This window comes from Thamnophis elegans, unplaced genomic scaffold (assembly GCF_009769535.1).
Source record: "Thamnophis elegans isolate rThaEle1 unplaced genomic scaffold, rThaEle1.pri scaffold_165_arrow_ctg1, whole genome shotgun sequence".
Taxonomy (NCBI): Eukaryota; Metazoa; Chordata; class Lepidosauria; order Squamata; family Colubridae; genus Thamnophis; species Thamnophis elegans.
In genome coordinates, this window is record NW_022473634.1 from 9,619 (window position 1) to 31,146 (window position 21,528).

General features: G+C 47.9%; 1 protein-coding gene across 1 annotated transcript in view; it reads left to right on the forward strand.

Moving 5' to 3' along the window:
• The first annotated feature begins 738 nt into the window (after positions 1-738).
• PEMT (phosphatidylethanolamine N-methyltransferase) overlaps positions 739-21,528 on the forward strand; it is a 41,306-nt gene continuing 20,516 nt past the window's right edge. Inside the window, exons 1-3 of the mRNA XM_032238420.1 lie at positions 739-843; positions 4,192-4,299; positions 17,219-17,334. Of these exons, the coding sequence (XP_032094311.1) occupies positions 790-843; positions 4,192-4,299; positions 17,219-17,334 (278 nt within the window). The 5' untranslated portion in view covers positions 739-789. The remainder of the gene's footprint in view (positions 844-4,191; positions 4,300-17,218; positions 17,335-21,528) is intronic.

A 21,528-nucleotide genomic window follows, 5' to 3' on the forward strand; every position in this document is an offset into this window, starting at 1 on the left:
AGCCATTCGGCCTTTCTGTAAGCGGGATATGTGTGAATGGTGCTAGTGGTGCTCTTGCAGGTCAGGTGCGGTTTTCGGCTGTCACTAAGTGGATGCGGGAAACGGTGCCTGCAAGTTACGTGTCAGGGAGGTGACCTTATGAAACAGCAACAGCCGAGCATCGCTGAAGAGCAAAGCGTGGAAAACAACGAGGGGAAAAACGGATTGCAAGCGTTTTCTCACAACTGCTTCAGTTTATGCGAGCTTCGGGCTCCAGAGCATGTGTGAAGCCTCCTTGCATGGATGCGAAACGACTCCAAACCTTCGAGGGCGCTTCGGAAAGGTGGAGGTGCTTAGTTTGATCCTAAGAACGAGCAGATGTAGGGTCTCCTGCACGGGCAGGGGGTTGGACTAGATGACCTGCAAGGTCCCTTCCAACTCTGTTCATCTGTTAAAGAAATCTCTCCCCCCCGCCCCCGCCCCGCGTGCTCGGGCAGCCTGCCTCGCGCAGCCTTCTGGGGCTTGTAGTTCCTACTAGACTCCGCACAGAGCTCAGCCCTTCAATGGTGTTGTATGTGTGTGTTTGTGTGTGTGTGATGCGGACTCAACTTCCCAGCCTCCTTTGCGGGATATTTAATTTCCCCCCCCCCTTGCCATGAGTAGTCCGGAAGTCAGAGCAGCGTTTCGTGGAGGGGCATCGCTTCCATGGGGCGGAGGGAGGGGTGGGTTGCTGGTCTGGGGGCGGGGAGGGACCTCAGGGGAACCAGGCGTTGCTACGCCGGCTCCTAAGGGGAGGGGAGGGGGGATTTCATGCCCTTTCTCTTGGAATGCTGCGGAGGACTCAACAATGTAGATTATAGCAAGGTACAGGCGCGTTTCCCATCTGTGCAACGGGTGTGTGATGGGGGTGTGTGATGAAAAAACGGGGCGGGGGTCCATGCCTTGCAACCCCCCCCCCCCGGGGTGGAGGGGGAAGCCAGCCTGGTCCTTGCGCGACTCCCAGGATGAGCAGGGGGTCTGCGGAGAAGAAGCGAGGCCGGAGGGGGGGGGAGCTTTTCCTGGGGGCGGGGGGGAGGCTGGGGGTGTGTGAATACAAAGCAAAAACAAAACCCGGCACCGAATCCGCTGCGTGGCTCGGCTTTGGTTGATCCGGTTTGTTTCGAAAGGATGTTATTTATTTATTTTTTGCTATTGCCACAATGTAAAAAAAAGTCTCCCTGGGTTTAGGAGCGGCCCCTCCCTTCGGTTGCTCTCCCCCTACACACACACACACACACACACACACACACACACACTCATTTGACGTCCAGAATTGTCTTCTTGACCCCTCCCCACTCAAGGAAGCCCCGAGATCTCCCCCCCCCCCCACGGCCCTCGCCCCGCTTCCAAGTGGCCAAAAAAGTTGAGCAAACTTTGGATTTTAGGCGCAAGAGACAGAAAGTAAATAGTGAAGTTGCCACATCAGAAAAATCAGCCAAATATTCGTTGGCTTTCCAGAAACTCTGACCGAGATCAAAGGAAGGTTGGGGTTTTTTTTTTTCTTTTCGGGGTGGGGGTGGGATTCTTGTTATTTGTTCAATAGTCTGGATCAGATGGGAACTGGCAAGAGGGAAAAGCCAGTGGAAGATAAATAATACGCTTAATTATTAGCCTGACCTGGAGAATCTCGCAGGTAGACGTGGCGTAAGTGTAGTCCTCAACTTACAACAGCTCGCTTATTGTCGGTTCCAAGTTACAACGCCTCCCCCCCCCCACCCTCCAAAGTGACTTATGGGCGTTTTCCGCCCTTACAGCCATTACAGCCTTCTCCACAGTCAGGGAATCAAAATTCAGATGCTGGTTTTTATTGTTGTTGGTTGCGAAGTCGTGTCCGACCCATCGTGACCCCATTGACAACGTTCCTCCAGGCCTTCCTGTCCTCTCCCATCCTCTGGAGTCCATTGAAGCTCACGCCGGCTGCTTGGGTGACTCCATCCATCCACCTCCTCCTCTGCCGTCCCCTTCTTCTTCTTTTGCCCTCCATCGTTCCCAGCATGAGGTTCTTCTCCAGGGAGTCCTTCTTCCTTCTCATCAGGTGGCCAAAGTCTTTGAGTTTCCTCTTCAGGATCTGGCCTTCTAAAGAGCAGTCAGGGTTGATCTCCTCTAGGACTGACCAGTTGGATGGCCTTGCAGTCCTTCTTCTTTTGCCCTCCATCCTTCCCAGCATGAGGCTCTTCTCCAGGGAGTCCTTCTTCCTTCTCATTAGGTGGCCAAAGTCTTTGAGTTTCCTCTTCAAGATCCGGCCTTCTAAAGAGCAGTCAGGGTTGATCTCCTCCAGGACTGACCAGTTGGATGGCCTTGTAGTCCTTCTTTTGCCCTCCATCTTTCCCAGCATGAAGCTCTTCTCCAGGGAGTCCTTCTTCCTTCTCATCAGGTGGCCAAAGTCTTTGAGTTTCCTCTTCAGGATCTGGCCTTCTAAAGAGCAGTCAGGGTTGATCTCCTCTAGGACTGACCAGTTGGATGGCCTTGCAGTCCTTCTTCTTTTGCCCTCCATCCTTCCCAGCATGAGGATCTTCTCCAGGGAGTCCTTCTTCCTTCTCATTAGGTGGCCAAAGTCTTTGAGTTTCCTCTTCAAGATCCGGCCTTCTAAAGAGCAGTCAGGGTTGATCTCCTCCAGGACTGACCAGTTGGATGGCCTTGTAGTCCTTCTTTTGCCCTCCATCTTTCCCAGCATGAGGCTCTTCTCCAGGGAGTCCTTCTTCCTTCTCATCAGGTGGCCAAAGTCTTTGAGTTTCCTCTTCAGGATCTGGCCTTCTAAAGAGCAGCCAGAGTTGATCTCCTCTAGGACTGACTGGTTGAATGGCCTTGTAGTCCTTCTTCTTTGCCCTCCATCGTTCCCAGCATGAGGCTCTTCTCCAGGGAGTCCTTCTTCCTTCTCATCAGGTGGCCAAAGTCTTTGAGTTTCCTCTTCAGGATCTGGCCTTCTAAAGAGCAGCCAGAGTTGATCTCCTCTAGGACTGACTGGTTGAATGGCCTTGTAGTCCTTCTTCTTTTGCCCTCCATCGTTCCCAGCATGAGGCTCTTCTCCAGGGAGTCCTTCCTTCCTTCTCATTAGGTGGCCAAAGAATTTGAGTTTCCTCTTCAGGATCTGGCCTTCTAAAGAGCAGCCAGGTTGGATCTCCTCTAGGACTGACCGGTTGGATGGCCTTGCAGTCCAAGCACCAGAGTTCAAAGGCCTCCATTCTTTGGCGCTCAGCCTCTCTTATGGCCCAACTTCCACAGCCATCCATGGCAACTGGGGAAACCACAGCCTTGACTAGAGGCACTTTTGATTGGCAGGGTGATGCCTCTGCTTTTTAGTCTGCTGTCTAGATTTGCCACAGCTTTCCTCCCCAGGAACAAGCCTCTTTTGATTTCTTGGCTGCCGTCCCCATCTGCAGTGATCCTGGAGCCCAGGAAAAATAAAATCTGTCACTACCTCCATTTCTTCCCCATCTATTTGTCAGGAGTTGAGAGGGCTGGATGCCATGATCTTAGTTTTCTCATTTTTACCCCTCCAATTTCAGGCTGGTTCAACAAACCATGGTTTAAACAATCCGGGGTTGCTATGGTGCATGAACCCAGGATGTGTGGAAGCGCAGGTAAATCCTTGATTTACAACCACAATTGAGAACCGCATTTCGGTCGTTAGGCAAAGTGGCCATAAAATGAGACATCACACGACTGGATCTGATTTTACAACCATTTTACCACGGTTTTTAAGGGTCTCCAGAGACCTTCTGACAATGGGAAAGCCTGATTCGCTTAACGACCATGTGACTAATTGAGCAGGTGCAGTGATTCGCTTAACGACTGGCAAGTACAGCCGTAACATGGGGACGAAGCTCACCTAACCAACGTCTCACTTAGCAACAGAAATTTGAGGCTCAATTGTGGTCGTAAGTCAAGGAATACCTTTCCAGAATCTGCCTGGATTGCTAGCCAAGGATCCAAGTGGGTTCGAATCCCTTGACTTTTGCCATGTCCCTTTTAGTGACCTTGATGTTGGCTGCAGTTTAAGAGTCTGGGGAAGAGGGAAGTGCCACAGGCATGTCTGAATGCAGTCCGTGATTTAGGGTTTAGATGACTGTGAATGCAAACCCTGGTTTGGAATCTCCTTTGAACCGCCGGCCCAGCGGAGGGGGCTTCTCCTGGCTGAGAGCCAACTGACCCTCAATGTCTCCACCCCCCCAGGTCGACCTCTCGGCTATGACGCTGCTTTCCGATTACGTGAAGGTGACCGATCCCAGCTTTATCGCGGCTGTCCTCTCCATCGCTTTCAACCCCTTGTTCTGGAATCTGGTAGGTACCAAACACTGGTAGTTTTCAACCTATGAGGCCCAAGGAGGACGTCAGAATGATCTTCCAATAGAAATTTGGATCCTTTTATGTTTAACATTAGTAATAACTTAAACTGTTTAAAATTTGGGTAACAGTAAGAAGCTGAGCTCAATGTTGAGATATTTTAGACTGTGATTGTTAAAATGCTATACTGTGTACGGGCTCTGGGAAGTTGGGGGGAGGGAAGGGAGGTGGAGTTCTGGGGGGAGGGGGGAAATACAATATGTGTTAAATTCTAAAGTACATGATTGCACTTGTATACTGTGGCTTTTTAATCTTAGTGTTAAAATAGAACAAGCTGAATATATTGGAAGGCAATAGAAGTACACCGAAGGGAGGAGTTGAGTGAAAGAAGAAGGAGAGTGGAGAGGGTGAGAGAGAGGAGGAAGAGAAGGAAGGGAGGGAATGGATTAAGAGAGGGAGTGATAGAGGGGGGGGAAGTAGGTAGTAGAGCGGTATGTAAGAAGGAAGAATGAAAGTTGGAGGGGGTTGAAAGAGGGTGTATGGTGGGCCAAGGAGGTATATTGGGTTTGTATTGTAGAGGGCATTTTCTATATAAGTGAGGGCTGTGTTTATTACTCAATGTTATATGCCCCGGTTATGCACAGTAAACATGTGATTGTATAGAATGGAATGGAAATAAAATTTAAAAAAAGAAAGAAAGAAATTTGGATCCTGGGTCTTCTTACCGTTTTTTTCTTTAAATCTGGCTGCATCCTCTCAAGTTGGTTAGAAAGTGACCATTCCTGCCCATCTGGAGGGCAGCAGGTTGAAAGCTGTCTCAGAGCAGAGGCTGCCCAAGGAGGGAAAGGGAATTTTCAGGACCAAGGAGAGCTCCCTCTGCACTCAGACATTCTCAGAAAGCAAAAAGCTGGCAACCCTTCAAGTACCGTATTTTTCAGAGTATAAGACGCACCTTTTTTCCCTCAAAAAAAAAAGAGGCTGAAAATCTGGGTGCGTCTTATACACTGAATACAGCATTGTTTTGCCTCCCGAAGCCCCCCTCCCTTCACCAAAACGCCTGTGCAGAGCCTTATGGAGGCTCTCAGAGAGCTCCTGGGGGCTGGGGAGGGCAGAAATGAGAAAAAAATGGGGTGTTTCCCCCCCCCCCCGAGGGGAACGGGGGCCATGGGGATCCTTCTTTTGAGGCCAGAAAACATTGGTCGCCCATGCTGGGCTGTCCTGCTGGCTGCGAAGTGACACACCTGGCAAGGAAGGCAGGACAAATATGTATATATATGGTAGGAACAGCTAAAGCCGAGGTGGCGCAGTGGTTAAATGCAGCACTGCAGGCTACTTCAGCTGACTGCAGTTCGGCTGTTCAAATCTCACCGGCTCAGGGTTGACTCAGCCTTCCATCCTTCCGAGGTGGGTAAAATGAGGACCCGGATTGTTGTTGGGGGAAATATGCTGACTCTGTAAACCGCTTAGAAAGGGCTGGAAGCCCTATGAAGCGGTATATAAGTCTAACTGCTATTGCTATTGCTACTGCTAAATTACACAAAGGCTCTGGGAACTGGGTCAGAGAACCAGAAGGATGTGGTGTGTGTGTGTGTGTGTGTGTGTGTGTGTGTGTGTGTGTGGCTGTAACAGGAACGATGTGTCATTTCGGGGGTTCAGCGGAAACACCCCCCCTTCCCAGGTTCCATGTCCTATTTGCAAGGAGTGAAGTGTGTGCGTGTGTGTGTGCACGCCCACACACACACACACATATGCTGGATTTGTTTGATTTCAGCAGAAACAAAATATTTGCAAGTTTTACTCAGAGGGGGCTTTCTGCTTCTCCTCTATGCAATTGGGCAGCCCCGTTGTTTTTTTTAAAAAAGAAGGGCAGTTGGAGACAAGCATTAGCAATAGCAAAGCAATAGCAGTTAGACGTATATACCGCTTCATAGGGCTTTCAGCCCTCTCTAAGCGGTTTACAGAGTCAGCATATCGCCCCCCCACAGTCTGGGTCCTCATTTCACCCAGATAGATAGATAGATAGATAGATAGATAGATAGATAGATAGATAGATAGATAGATAGATAGATAGATAGATAGATAGATAGATGATAGATAGATAGATAGATAGCAATAGCAGTTAGACTTATCTACCGCTTCATAGGGCTTTCAGCCCTCTCTAAGCGGTTTACAGAGTCAGCATATATCGCCCCCACAGTCTGGGTCCTCATTTCACCTAGATAGATAGATAGATAGATAGATAGATAGATAGATAGATAGATAGATAGATAGATAGATAGATAGATAGATAGATAGCAATAGCAGTTAGACGTATATACCGCTTCATAGGGCTTTCAGCCCTCTCTAAGCGGTTTACAGAGTCAGCATATCGCCCCCCCACAGTCTGGGTCCTCATTTCACCTAGATAGATAGATAGATAGATAGATAGATAGATAGATAGATAGATAGATAGATAGATAGATAGATAGATAGATAGCAATAGCAGTTAGACTTATCTACCGCTTCATAGGGCTTTCAGCCCTCTCTAAGCGGTTTACAGAGTCAGCATATATCGCCCCCACAGTCTGGGTCCTCATTTCACCCACCTTGGAAGGATGGAAGGCTGAGTCAACCTTGAGCCGGTGAGATTTGAACCGCCGAACTGCAGATAACAGTCAGCTGAAGTGGCCTGCAGTACTGCACCCTAACCACTGCGCCACCTCGGCTCTTAAGGCATTCTGCCTTAAAAACTGGTAACGCTGTTATAACAAACAAAAAAGGGGGCACCTGCTTGAAATCAATTTGAAATAGGTATGCCACCGTAAACTTCGTTTTTGAAAAACGCTTTTAACCTTCCACCCTGTGTTTCTGAATACAGGTAGCCCTCAGTTTAAGTTCATTTAGTGACTGTTTGAGGTTACAATGGCACTGAACAAAGTGACTTGACACAAGGCTGTTATAGTCACACGGTAAAAATTCACAAGCTTGGCAGCTGGTTCGTATTTGTGACGGATGCCGAATCCTGAGGTCAGGTGATCTCTTTTAGTAACTTTCTGACAGTCGAAACCAATGGGGAAGCCAGGTTCACTTAACAACTCGGTTACTAATTGAAAAACCCCAGGGATTCACTTAACAGCTGCGGCAGGAAGAGTCGTAAAATGGGACATACCTCAGCTGTCTCGCTTAGCAACAGAAAAATTGGGCTCAATTGTGGTCGTAAGTCGAGGAGGGCTTTTTTTTCCCCTCCAAGAGGCAAACTGGACTTTCTGTTGTTTTTTTCTTGGAAGACATTTCGCTTCTCATCCAAGAAGCTTCTTCAGCTCTGACTGGATGGTGAGGAATGGAAGAGTTTATACTCCTTGCAGACAGAAGTGGTCAATATATGTGCCTCCCTACATTCCCCACCATCCAGCCAGAGCTGAAGAAGAAGACAAAGAAGAAGCAGAAAGTTAAGTTGCCTCCTGAAAAAGCCACTTTGGGGCAATCGTGACCTGGAGGACTGAGAACTTCCATACACCTTGAAGAAGAAGTTCTCAAGAAGCTTTTTGGATGAGAAGTGAAATGACTTCAAAGAAAAACCAAAGAGTCCAGTTGCCTCTTGAAAAAGCACCTTTGGGACAACCATGACCTGGAGGATGGAGAACCTCCATAGACCTTGAAGAAGAAGTTCTCAAGAAGCTTCTTGGGTGAGAAGCAAAATGCCTTCAAAAGAAAAAACAAGGAAGTCTAGTTGCCTTCTGAAAAAGAATCTTTGGGACAACCATGACCTGGATGACTGAGGACCTCCATAGACCTTGAAGTTCGAGAAGTTTGGAAGAAGCTTCTTGGATGAGAAGCAAAATGTCTTCAAAGAAAAAGCAAGGAAGTCCAGTTGCCTCCTGAAAAAGCCCCTTTGGGACAACCATGACCTGGATGACTGAGAACCTCCATAGACCTTGAAGAAGAAGTTCTGAAGAAGCTTCTTGGATGAGAAGCAAAATGCCTTCAAAAGAAAAAGCAAGGAAGTCCAGTTGCCTCCTGAAAAAGCCCCTTTGGGACAACCATGACCTGGATGACTGAGAACCTCCATAGACCTTGAAGAAGAAGTTCTGAAGAAGCTTCTTGGATGAGAAGCAAAATGCCTTCAAAAGAAAAAACAAGGAAGTCCAGTTGCCTCCTGAAAAAGCCCCTTTGGGACAACCGTGACCTGGATGACTGAGAACCTCCATAGACCTTGAAGAAGAAGTTCTGAAGAAGCTTCTTGGATGAGAAGCAAAATGCCTTCAAAAGAAAAAACAAGGAAGTCCAGTTGCCTCCTGAAAAAGCCCCTTTGGGACAACCGTGACCTGGAGGACTGAGGACCTCCAGAGACCTTGAAGAAGAAGTTCTGAAGAAACTTCTTGCATGAGAAGCGAAACGTCTTCCAAATAAAAACCAGAAAGTCCAGTTGCCTTCTGAAAAAGAATCTTTGGGACAACCGTGACCTGGAGGACTGAGAACCTCCAGACACCTTGAAGAAGAAGTTCTGAAGAAGCTTCTTGGATGAGAAGTGAGACGTCTTCGAAGCTAAAACAAGAAACTCTTGTTGCCTCCTGAAAAAGCCCCTTTGGGACAACCGTGACCTGGAGGATGGAGAACTTCCATAGACACGAGAGATGAGCGCTGGGCATTTCTCTAGGCCTATGATTGGTGGATCTCCTTGGAGAAGAGTTGCTAAGTTCAGTGGATCTTTAGCTTGGATCCATCATCCGTCCCCTTCCCTTCCTGTCTGCTCACCATTCATGTTGGTCTCTCCTTTCCTCCAATAGCCAGCAGGGGGTGGTAAAGGAGCATCCTACTGCATGACACCCAGCCAGAATCCATCCATCCTTCCCAGCCAATGACAATGCAGGGAATGATGGTATGGGTAGTCCGGGGAGGCATCTCGGTGGATTTGGGGGAAGAAGAGGCGCAATTGATGAAGAGACAAAACCTGCTCTCCTTGCTTGGTTTTTCCCTCCCTTCTGATTTATCTCTCAAACTTTGGAACTTTACTCCAGCCCCACCTCCCTGGTGGGTTTCTGCCTGCAAGGGATGACTTGAGGGCGGGGGGGGGGGGCATTTTTTCCAAGGGCTTTGAAGAGAAGAGTCCTGCTGCCGTTATTAAGTACAGAACCAAATTAGTCTCTGCTGCCGTAAAGTCAATACATATACCTAGTAAAAACAGCTTGGTGGCGCAATATTGGAAGAAGAAAGATTTGCCTACAATTCAAGAATGGACTTTAAAAGTTATAAACTTAGCCGAAATGGCAAAAATTTTAGCATATCTCAAAGAACATTCAAACGAGAGATATAAACGAGACTGGAAAAAATGGATTGATTATATACAAAGCAAATACGGGACTAGGAAATTCCAGATAGCTTATACTTAAAATTAGTAATAACTTAAACTGTTAAAAATTTGGGTAACAGCAAGAAGCTGAGTTCAATGTAGAGATATTTTAGACTGTGATTGTCAAAAAGTTATACCATGTATGGTCTCTGGGAAGTCGGGGGGAGGGAAGGGAGGTGGGGATCTAGGGGGAGGGGGGAGGGGGGAAATATAATATGTGTTAAACTTTAAGGTACATGATTGCACTTGTATACTGTGGCTTTTTAATGTTAGTGTTAAAATAGAACAAGCTGAATATATTGGAAGGCAATAGAAGTACACCGAAGGGAGGAGTTGAATGAAAGAAGAAGGAGGGTGGAGAGGGTGAGAGAGAGGAGGAGGAGAAGGAAGGGAGGGAATGGATTAAGAGAGGGAGTGATAGAGGGGGAGGGGAAGTAGGTAGTAGAGGGGTATGTGAGAAGGAAGAATGAAAGTTGGAGGGGGTTGAAAGAGGGCGTATGGTGGGGCCGAGGTGGTATATTGGGTTTGTATTGTAGGGGGCATTTTCTATATAAGTGAGGGTTGTGGTTATTACTCAATGTTATATGCCCTGGTTATGCACAGTAAACATGTGATTGTATAGAATGAAACGGAAATAAAAATATTATGCACAGATAAAAAAAAGAAAAAAGAAAAAAAAAAGAGAAAAATAAAGAGAAGAGTCCTTTTCCCCTTGGGAAGAACCGGCTTTTGCAACAAAACCCTTCTCCCTCGAGAGCCTCTTCCAAGAAGGGAACTCGAGGTAGAACCGCAATTCATCGTCCCGAGGAGGACACTCAAAAAGGAGAACGGGACTTTCTTGGGTTTTCTCTTCGAAAACATTTCGCTTCTCATCCAAGGAGCTTCTTCCATTCTGCTTGGACCAAGCAATCAAGGTGCAGAACTGCAGATGCTTCTTGGATGAGAAGCGAAATGATTTCAAGGGGGGGGGGGGAACCCAAGTCCTGTTGCCTTTTGGGGAAAAAAAACACCTTTGGGAGAACTTTCTGACCTGGATGGTTGAGAATCCCCATAGAGGGTCATCCGGGGGACATTTTCAAAAGGTGGCCAAAATGCAGCCATTGTGGTTAAAACCCAGGCTTTAGAGTTGTGGTTTACGAACAAGCTTTGGGGATTGTGGTTGTGTGGGGAGAGAGAGAGAGAAAGAGATGGAGAGACAAAGAGATGGAAAGGAGAAAGACAGACACAGAGAGATATGGAAAGAGAAAGAGATGGAAAGAGAGAGAGAGAAAGAGATGGAAAGAGGGAGAGAGAGAAAGCCAGAGAGAGATGGAAAGAGGGAGAGAAAGGGAGATGGAAAGAGAGAGAAAGATGGAAAGAGGGAGAGAGAGATGGAAAGAAAGAGAGAGAAAGAGATGGAAAGAGGGAGAGAGAGAAAGATGGAAAGAGAGAGAGAGAAAGAGATGGAAAGAGAGAGATAAAGAGATGGAAAGTGGGCAAGAGAGAAAGACAGACGCAGAGAGATATGGAAAGAGAAAGAGAGAGAAAGAGATGGAAAGAGGGAGAGAGAGAAAGGCAGAGAGAGATGGAAAGAGGGAGAGAGATGGAAAGAGAGAGAGAGAAAGAGATGGAAAGAGAGAGAAAGAGATGGAAAGAGGGAGAGAGAGAAAGATGGAAAGAGAGAGAGAGAGAGATGGAAAGAGAGAGAGAGAAAGAGATGGAAAGAGAAAGAGATGGAAAGAGGGAGAGAGAGAAAGCCAGAAAGAGATGGAAAGAGGGAGAGAGATGGAAAGAGGGAGAGAGAGAAAGATGGAAAGAGAGAGAGAGAGAAAGAGATGGAAAGAGGGAGAGAGAGAAAGAGACACAGAGAGATATGGAAAGAGAAAGAGATGGAAAGAGGGAGAGAGAGAAAGGCAGAGAGAGATGGAAAGAGGGAGAGAGATGGAAAGAGAGAGAAAGAGATGGAAAGAGAGAGAGAAAGAGATGGAAAGAGAGAAAGAGAGAAAGACAGACACAGAGAGATATGGAAAGAGAAAGAGATGGAAAGATGGCAAGAGGGAAAGAGAGAAAGACAGAGAGATATGGAAAGAGAAAGAGAGAGAAAGATGGAAAGAGGGAGAGAGAGAGAAAGAGAGAGGGGGGGGGAGATGGATCAGAGGTCACGTTGGGCCTCTCTTGCCTCGCTGAAGGGGGGCAGGAGAGAGCGGGCGGCTGGCCCAGCTGCAACCCGGGTGTCTTTGGCAGCCGAGAGGCGTCTTCTACCTTATCGGCTTCCCGATTCCTAACACCTTCGTCTGCCAGAGGAAAGCAATTAGGGGAAATGGCTCCCTTATTATGGAGGCAAGGAGAGTTTAAACCCTGCAGTCAATACATCGTCCTGGGTTTCATGAGGCTGCGAAGCTCCTGGCTGCCTTTTGCCCTCCCCGAAGATTAAATCCCCCCCCCCCTTGAAAGCCTCCCCCGATCAAATCCCCTGATAAGGAATCCATCTCTTTAATAGCGTTGACCTGACTTGGCAGAAGTCCCATCTCCCTCTCCAGCCTTTGTATGTTTCCTTTTTCTCTGAATCTCAGAAGAGCCTTATGAGACTGGCTGCCTCTGAAAAGCAGACGTTACAGACGGTCCCCGTTTAGTGACTGCTGTGGCGACCGGGTCGTGAAGCCAAGTTAAATGGAACTTTGAGGCCGCTTATAATCTTCCTTCGGCTTTTCATTTTTGCTCTACAAAGATCACCAACGCAAGGACTGGTTGGAAGGTGATTTTTTCCACACGCACACTCCATCGTCCCTTCGAATGGTCACTAAGGGAGGCAGGCGTTAAACGAGGACTGTTTTTTATTTCTGTCTATCAATGAAATTCCCCAATCCCTCCGGCGGAGAGTTTTGTTCAACTGCCTGAACACTAAAGCAGGAGTCCCCAAACGTGGCAACTTTAAGACTTGTGGACTTCAACTCCCAGAATTCTCCAGCCAGCAGAGCTTGGGTATAAAAGGCCGAGGTGGTGCAGTGGTTAAATGCAGGCCACTTCAGCTGACTGCTATCTGCAGTTCAGCGGTTCAAATCTCACCGGCTCAGGGTTGACTCAGCCTTCCATCCTTCCGAGGTGGGTGAAATGAGGACCTGGATTGTTGTTGGGGGCGATATGCTGACTCTGTAAACCGCTTAGAGAGGGCTGAAAGCCCTATGAAGCGGTATATAAGTCTCACTGCTATTGCTATTGCTATAAAACTCTGGGCTATAAATCTGTACCAAGAAGAGCAAAGAGAATTCCTTTTTGCAATTGACTGCATCCAGTTTTGGCTGCCAGGATGTAGAAAAGATGTGGAGACTCTGGAAAGAGTGCAGAGAAGAGCAACAAAGAGGATTAGGGAACTGGAGGCTAAAACATATGAAGAACGGTTGCAGGAACTGGGGATGTCTAGTTTGATGAAGAGAAGGACTAGGGGAGACATGATAGCAGTCTTCCAATATCTCAGAGGTTGCCCCAAAGAAGAAGGAGCCAAGCTATTCTCCAAAGCACCTGAGGGCAGGACAAGATGCAATGGGTGGAAACTAATCAAGGAGAGAAGCAACTCAGAACCGAGGAGAAATTTCCTGACAGTCAGAACAATTAATCAGTGGAACAGAATTTGCCTCCAGAAGTTGTGAATGCCCCAACACTGGAAGTCTTTAAAAAGATGTTGGGTAGCCATTTGTCTGAAGTAATGTAGGGTATCCTGCCTAAGTGGTGGGTTGGACTAGAAGACCTCCAAGGACCCTTCCAACTCTGTTATTCTATTCTATTCTATTCCATTATTTGTCTTTTCCTTTTTTTTAAAGTTAAAACATGGGCCCTGCTGGGAAACAGAATCTTGTCCCAACCTTCGGCTGATGAGCTTCCCTTTCGGGAAGCGTCCTCATATTCACAAGACCCCCCCAACTGCCCCCTTTGCCAATCCTGCAAAGGCCTTTTTGCGGGTGGGGCTTTAATTCTAGCAAAAAGAGAAAAAAATTGGACGTGGGAGAAAACTCATCCGGCCGCCTTTTCTCCCCAGGGAAAGCCCACGCCAGGCAGCCAGTCATGGCATGAACTTGGCCAACCGTTAGCAGCAAGGCTGAGTCTCGTTTGAGCCCCTAATGATCTTGTGGGGCTAATTGAGGGGGGGGAGAAAGAGGGGGGGTCATGGACAGCCGCCCAGCCTCCTTCCCTCACTGTGCAGACACCTTTGGATGTTCCAGCGCCATCCAGCCACACGTAGGGCAGCTCCTAAAGAGGCTCATTAGGCTTTGCATGCAAATAGGCTCCGCTTAATTGCTGGCTTGTACAAAGTAATTAGCAGGGTGTTCTCCCTCCCCCCCTCCCTCCCTTTCGTCCTCTCCTCCTCCTCTGCAGTCGCTCTTCCCATCCTTCTCTCTCCTTCCTTTGTGGTTTCTGCTAGGATTAAAAATCATCTCTCCCCCCTCTTTCCCTCCCCCTCTTCTCATGCTGGCCAGGGGGCAAGGCTGGGGGGAGGGGGCAGAGGGTCATTTGCCAACTTTGGGGCATGTTGGCATCATTGTGGCTGCTTGCATTGAAATTGCAAGCATTCACAAATAGGATTTGCTCCGGACAGTCCTTCATTCTGAGGGAGAAAACCTTCCCTTCCCTCTCTCTTTTTGCCTGCTTTTCTCTCCCCTTCCTTTCTCTCCCCTCCCTCCCTTCCTTCCTCTTTCTCTCCTTCCCTCCTTCCCTTTCCCATTCCTCCCTCCCTCCTTCCTTTCTAAATTGTAAATTGTAAATTTAATGAATTTATATGCCGCCCAATCCTGAAGGACTCTGGGCGGCTTACAAAATACAGGACTAAAAAAGATAAAAAGTTAAAAAGAAGGAAAGAGAAAAACAGATTAAAAAGCAACACATCACACACTCAATCTAGGTGGGGCTGGACCTCATCTAGGAGGTCAACAGCCCCAGGCCTGCCGGAATAGCCAGGTTTTTGTGGCCTTTCGGAAGGCCGAGAGAGTGGGAAGGGTCTGGATCTCTGGGGGTAGATCGTTCCACAGAAACAATCTCTTTCTCTTTCTTTCCTTCCTTTGTCCTTCCTCTCCTCTCCTCTCCCTTTTCTTTCTTTCTTTCTTTCTTTCTTTCTTTCTTTCTTCTTTCTTTTCTTTCTTTCTTTCTCTGGGCGCATCCATCATGAAACAATATGCCAGCCTCTCCAGAAGCATCACGGTTGCTAGGATCGCATTGTCCCCGACAGAGGTGGTACCTGGGGGCACCTAAGGACTCTTATCAGAAAGAAAAGCCCTGCTCCCTGCTGTATATTTGCGGAAAAGCCGGGGATAAAAATGGAACAAACTAGAAGCGGAGCCAGGTTGGTCTCCATTAAAATGCAAGGCCTTGGGGGGGAAAAAACCCTATCCAGCTGCATGAGCAGAAACTGTATATCTCTGCCTGGGAACAAACACTCCATATGGATGAATGACCGGGCTGGTGGGTGGCTCTCCAGCCTGTCCAGCTGATACTAGTTGGCAGGTTGGCCAAGAATGGCAGTGAGGAGCATCTGGGTTAGCCGAGCATAAATGCACCTGAGTTTTGTTGTTAGTTGCAAAGTCATGTCCGACCTATCTCCACCCCATGGACAATGTCCCTCCAGGCCTTCCTGTCCTCTCCCATCCCCCAGAGTCCATTGAAGGTCAGGCCGGCTGCTTCGGGGACTCCATCCAGCCACCTTCTCCTCTGCCGTCCCCTTCTTCTTCTTTTGCCCTCCATCGTTCCCAGCATGAGGCTCTTCTCCAGGGAGTCCTTCTTCCTTCTCATCAGGTGGCCAAAGTCTTTGAGTTTCCTCTTCAGGATCTGGCCTTCTAAAGAGCAGCCAGGGTGGATCTCCTCTAGGACTGACCGGTTGGATGGCCTTGCAGTCCAAGGGACTCAATGCAGGAGTCTTCTCCAGCACCAGAGTCCAAAGGCCCCCATTCTTTGGCGCTCAGCCTTCCTTACGGTCCAACCTTCACAGCCATTCATGGCAACTGGGGAAACCAGAGCCTTGACTGTACGCACTTCTGTTGGAGTTTTGGCACTGTTAAAAATGCAAACACCCCATGAGAGGCCAGAGGGACAAGGCTTGACCCAATCCTCTGGCCAGTACAGTCCTTGACTTATGACCACAATTGACCCCAACAGTTCTGTGGCTAAACCAGAGAGTTGTTCAGTGAGTTTTGCTCCATTTTTACGACCTTTCTTGCCACCGTTGATAAGCGAAACCCTTCCATTGTTAAGTTTGTCCTACAGTCACTAAATGAATCTGGTTTCCCCATTGAGTTTGCCTGTCAAAAGGTTCCAAAAAGGGATAGCCATAGCGATAGCAGTTGGACTTATATTCCGCTTCATAGGGCTTTCAGCCCTCTCTAAGCGGTTTACAGAGTCAGCATATTGCCCCCAACAATCCGATAGATAGATAGATAGATAGATAGATAGATAGATAGATAGATGGATGGATGGATGGATGGATGGATGGATGGATGGATGGATGGATGGATGGATGGATGGATAGATAGCAATAGCAATAGCAATAGCAATAGCAATAGCAGTTAGACTTATATACCGCTTCATAGGGCTTTCAGCCCTCTCTAAGCGGTTTACAGAGTCAGCATATCGCCCCCACAGTCTGGGTCCTCATTTCACCAAGATAGATAGATAGATGATAGATAGATAGATAGATAGATAGATAGATGGATGGATGGATGGATGGATGGATGGATGGATGGATGGATGGATAGATAGCAATAGCAATAGCAATAGCAATAGCAATAGCAGTTAGACTTATATACCGCTTCATAGGGCTTTCAGCCCTCTCTAAGCAGTTTACAGAGTCAGCATATCACCCCCACAGTCTGGGTCCTCATTTCACCCACCTCAGAAGGATGGAAGGCTGAGTCAACCTTGAGCCGGTGAGATTTGAACCGCCGAACTGCAGATAGCAGTCAGCTGAAGTGGCCTGCAGTGCTGCACCCTAACCACTGCGCCACCTCGGCTCACGTAACCCTGGGATCACGTAACCCTGGGACACTGCGACCGTCATAAATACGAGTCAGCTTCCAAGCGTCTGAACTTTGATAGCGGGGCTGCTGCAACGGCCATTAGTGTGAGAAACGGTCATAAGTCCCTTTTTCAGTACTGTTGCAACGGTCCCTAAACCAACTGTTGTAGGCCAACCTGCACCCTGCGGAGTTCGATCCTTATGCCTCCTTTTTTCAACATTTTTATGAAACTGACGAGACGAACCGATCCGCCGATGTTTGTCGTCGGACAATGACGCAGCTGTCCGTCTCTTGCCCAGCATCTTTGGGAAAAGCTCTGGAAACTCTGAATCAGCCTTTGGAGTCAATGAAGGAAGGCCTATCAATCAAAATTAAGCTCCAGGCCGAATGGAGGGACTATTGATTAACAGAATTACTAATCCACCAATGAGGCCGCGTTTCCTGTCAGAAGATGACAAGTCCCCATTTGGGATCCTTCCAAGCTTCCTGTTCCTCGTAGAGACCTTAGAGGTTGCAAAAGGGCTTCGTTTTATGTGGTCATTCGGCCAGCTGGTTCTTTGGCCCCTTTTTTTTAAATTAAAAAAAAAAAACATTTTTTTTTCCTGTACAGGTCGGAAGATGGGAGCACAGGAGCCGGTCCCTCACACGCGTCTTCCGTTCTCCTTACGTAGCCTGCTACTTCCTGGGAGCTGTCATCATCTTGCTGAACTTTCTGCGGAGTCACTGGTGAGTCTCACCTTTGGGGGTGTTGGAGAGGCCTTTCTGTGGGGAAAGTTGGAGGGAAGTGCCTCCTTCAGAAGGCTGGGAAGGGGGACGGGGCTTCCTCCCCCAAACTTGGAAAGGTTGAAGGAGAGTTCCATGCATTCGCTTGTAAAGGAGGCAGGTTTTGTGTGCAAAAGCCTTCTGCTCTCTTTGGAAAGCGAGAGAGAAGAGGAAAGATCTCATGGAGGCTTGCAAGCAAAGGCAGATGTTTCTTCAAGCCAAATTGCTTTGCTGGAGGAAAAGAATCACATTTCCTGGGCTGTGTTGTGGCCCGCCACTGGCCAGCAAATCTGGCAGCAGATTCGGACGGTGAAGAGGTTGGGGAGGGATCTGGGCCAGTCCTGGAGTCTGGAGAAGGCTCTGAGGAGGGCTCTGTGTCGGAGGCAGAGAGGGGAACAGGGCCGTCTGACAGTTATCAGCTGCCTTCAGAGTCAGACATCAGTGAGGCAGAAGAACAGCTGGAGCCTGTTCCCAGTGTGCGCATGCACAGAGTTGCCAGATGAAGGGAACAGCTAAAGAACAGGGGTCGACTTGGGAGTAAGGCCACAGGTGGACGGTGAATGGCCCCTCCCAGAGGAACTAAAAGAGGAGCGAAAGGGGAGTGGAGTTTGCAGGAGACAATTAGTTCGCTTAATTGGTTCGGGACTCTCCGAGGCTCTTTACCAAGTTTAGATTGGTGCCAAGTTGGGGCAAATCACCCCTCCTATTATTTCTATCTCTTGTGGGTCTACCTCATCACTAGGTAGCCCAAGGAAGTATCTCAGTTCCAGCATCTTCCCCCCCCCCCCTTTCCCCATTTTCAAGAAAGAGATGAAAACACGGCGTCCGCCCAGTTTCGTTTTCAAGGTTTAGCAAATCTTCGTGTTTACAGAAAAAGGGAGTGATTATCTGTGCATTTAATTCTCAGGTCATTTCAACTCTCTTATCTTCGGATAAGGCAACATAATGCCTTTTCCTCCCCACTCTGCTCTCAAATAATCCCGTATGAATGATGTACTGTACATTATGATAATGTGTCCTTAGATGTTCTCGTTGCAAGGAAGGTAATCTAAGAAGACGTGTTGACTTTCCCTCCGTATCCACAACAGCTCCAGAGGTTTGGTCGCTCTGCCCTGGATCCAAGGCTGAGCGGGAATCAGAATTAAATCCAGAGTGTGGACCGGCTGAATCTAAATCCTCTCTTTCCTCCTCCCCCCCTCCTCACACCCTCTGGGGTCATGAATATTCCATGGGACCAAGGAAAAAGGAGACGGACTCCAGCTTTCCAGTCCTGAGGCTGGTTACGGCAAAGGGAATCTCGGCATTAAGCTTGTTCTGTGTGGTTGAAGGTTTTTGGTGTTGTTGTTGTTGTTGTTTTGCAATCTTCCTTGGGCATCACTCACGAGCCAGAGAAATGATGGACATGGAAACCATTTTTTTTAAAAAAAACTTCTATAAAAGTTGAAAACAAATTGCAGCCCCCCCCCCCTCTCTAAACCGGCCCACGGGGAACAGTTGGTCTGCTAATGGTCACCCTGTTTGCTTTCATGAGAGCTACCCAAAAAAAAGGCCATTGTAAAATCGAGCTGGGTGACCCGTTTTATTCCCCTAATGGGCAGGCTGCATTCTGGTCATAAGTCGAGGAATACCGGTAAATGTTGTTCTGTTGAAGGACAGAATTCTTTCCCTGAACTCCAAGAAGCAGAAGTCCAACTGCATGGCACACACACACACAAAAAATCCATCCCTTTAGCTGGAGTTCCTTGAAATGAAGATGGCGAGTTTTCCAGCGAAGCTTTTCAAGAGTCGTGTCCCTCAGCCCCAGGCAAAGCCTAGCCGAGCTCCAAAACTCCATTATAGCAATAGCAGTTAAGACTTATATACCGCTTCATAGGGCTTTCAGCCCTCTCTAAGCGGTTTACAGAGTCAGCATATCGCCCCCCACAGTCTGGGTCCTCATTTCACCCACCTCGGAAGGATGGAAGGCTGAGTCAACCCTGAGCCGGTGAGATTTGAACCGCCGAAGTGCAGCTAACAGTCAGCTGAAGTGGCCTGCAGTACTGCACTCTAACCACTGCGCCACCTCGGCTCCAAAGGGTCAGTCAAGGATTGGCTGCTTCATTAGGTCATTTCGAAGAAGAAGAGTGGCCGAAGGAAGGGAACCTGCACTCAAGAACCTCCCTCTATTTCTCTATCTACTCATCTATCATCTATCCCCCCTCTGTCTCTCCCTCCCTCTCCTTCTCCCTCTCTCCTCCCTCTATTTCTCTCTCTCCTCCCTCCCTCCCTCTCTCTCTCCTATCTTTAGTTCTCCTCTTTCTCTCCCTCTTTCTCCCTCTCTCTGTTTCTCCCTCTTCCTCACTCTCTCTGCCTCTCTTTCATCTATCCCAGTGTTTCTCAACCTTGGCAACTTGAAGATGTCTGGACTTGAAGTCCCAGAATTCCCCAGCCAGCAAATGCTGGCTGGGGAATTCTGGACTTGAAGTCCAGACATCTTCAAGTTGCCAAGGTTGAGAAACACTGATTTATCCTATCCTATCTATCCACCCACCCACCTACACACCCACCCACCCACACATCCAGCTATCTATCTATTTATCTATTTATCTAGCTATTTATCTATCTATCACATGACACATCAACTGAACATTAGATAGGCTGAAAGACACCCTGAAGGGGACACCACAGGTTTTCAAGAGAGGCTGTTCTTTCGTGTGTGGCGGGCGGGCGGGGGGGGGGGGGAAGGAAATCCCATTCTTGAAACTCTTTCCCACCTGGAAAGACCTTTCTCAGGTGTGCAAGGATAGAGTGCAGGTAACAATGGAGCAGGTAGGTTTCTCAGTCCCCCTTAAGGACACAGGATTTAACTGGCTGGGAGCCATGGCTGAGGACAGTGGCTCTTCTCCCAAAAGGAGATGCTGAACCGTATCCAAGGGCAGCCCCTCAAGTTGCACAGTACAGTAGTCTTAAGTTGAATTTAATTGGGCTACAGATAAAAGGAACTGTTAGATCTCTCCTCAGCAGGAGTTTGATCGACCAGAGCATCAAAAGAGGAATGTCACTTGCAAGATTTTAAATGTGGCTGTTTGGTTGTGGTTCTTTTTATCCTGTTACCAAAAATGGGCACCCTTAAAATTGCATCGTTTGTTTTTGCTGATGCTAGGCACATGGGTTTCTTCCAAGCAGCCCCCCCTCCCTCCCTCCCTCCCTCTGATTTAACGGGGCATGAAGTCAGCAGAGGGAGACATCTGTCTGTAAAGTGGGTTTATATTAACAATGGACCCCGGTTGATTGATCCATCTCTCCGAGAAGGATTGTAACAGCTGCCATGAACCCGATTGACTTCCAGATGCCAAACCGATGACGTTAACTTAGGAAACCAGCATTGGCCAGAGATATGAACGCCTGAAAGGTTTATTTATCAATAGTGCGGGGCGAGTTCACGTGTTAGGCAAACAAAACTCTGTTTAGGAAACCATCAATCTTGCCTGCGGGAGAAAGTGGCCCATTGAGCAAACACTTTCGGCTGGCATGAAAACACAGGCATCTCGACTTGGGTGGCTAATGGAAGGCCCTTCCTTGTTTGCAGAAGAGTTGAACCATGAGCAAGCATGGGGGGGGGGGGAGGGTCACAGCGAAAGGAAGATGGCAAACCTGGCCAGGTGTCCCAATGCTCCATCGCTGTCTTCAAGCAGTCATTCAATCAACTCTGCCATCATCGATTAACCAGCCAAGGGGCCGGTTCGAAGGGATGGAAAGGAAAGGGAAACCAGCTCCTGAAGCTGGTGTGTGTTGGCAGAATTGGGGCACTAGGAAAGATGCCTTCTCTTCAAATGCCACGTTGCAGTTTATCTACTTAAAAAGCCAAGGGATCTCATAGTGTCGTTTTTCTCTTTTATCCTATATTTGTTTCGGACATCAAGTGAAATAGGTTGGAGGCCAAGAAAAATGAAGCGATGGTTGGTACCTCTGACGGATACAGTTAGCAAAAGAAATAAGGAAGGCATGATCGTTTCAAATGTATTTATCAAAATATAAAATGCAGAAATGCAAAGAAAAACGAAAAAGCAAAGAAAATAAAAGAAAATAAAAAATGACAATAAGAGAGGAGGAAAAGGGCAGAGGAAATCATGGCCTTCCAACTCCTTTTGGTGCAGTAGAATAAAATATTAACGTGAA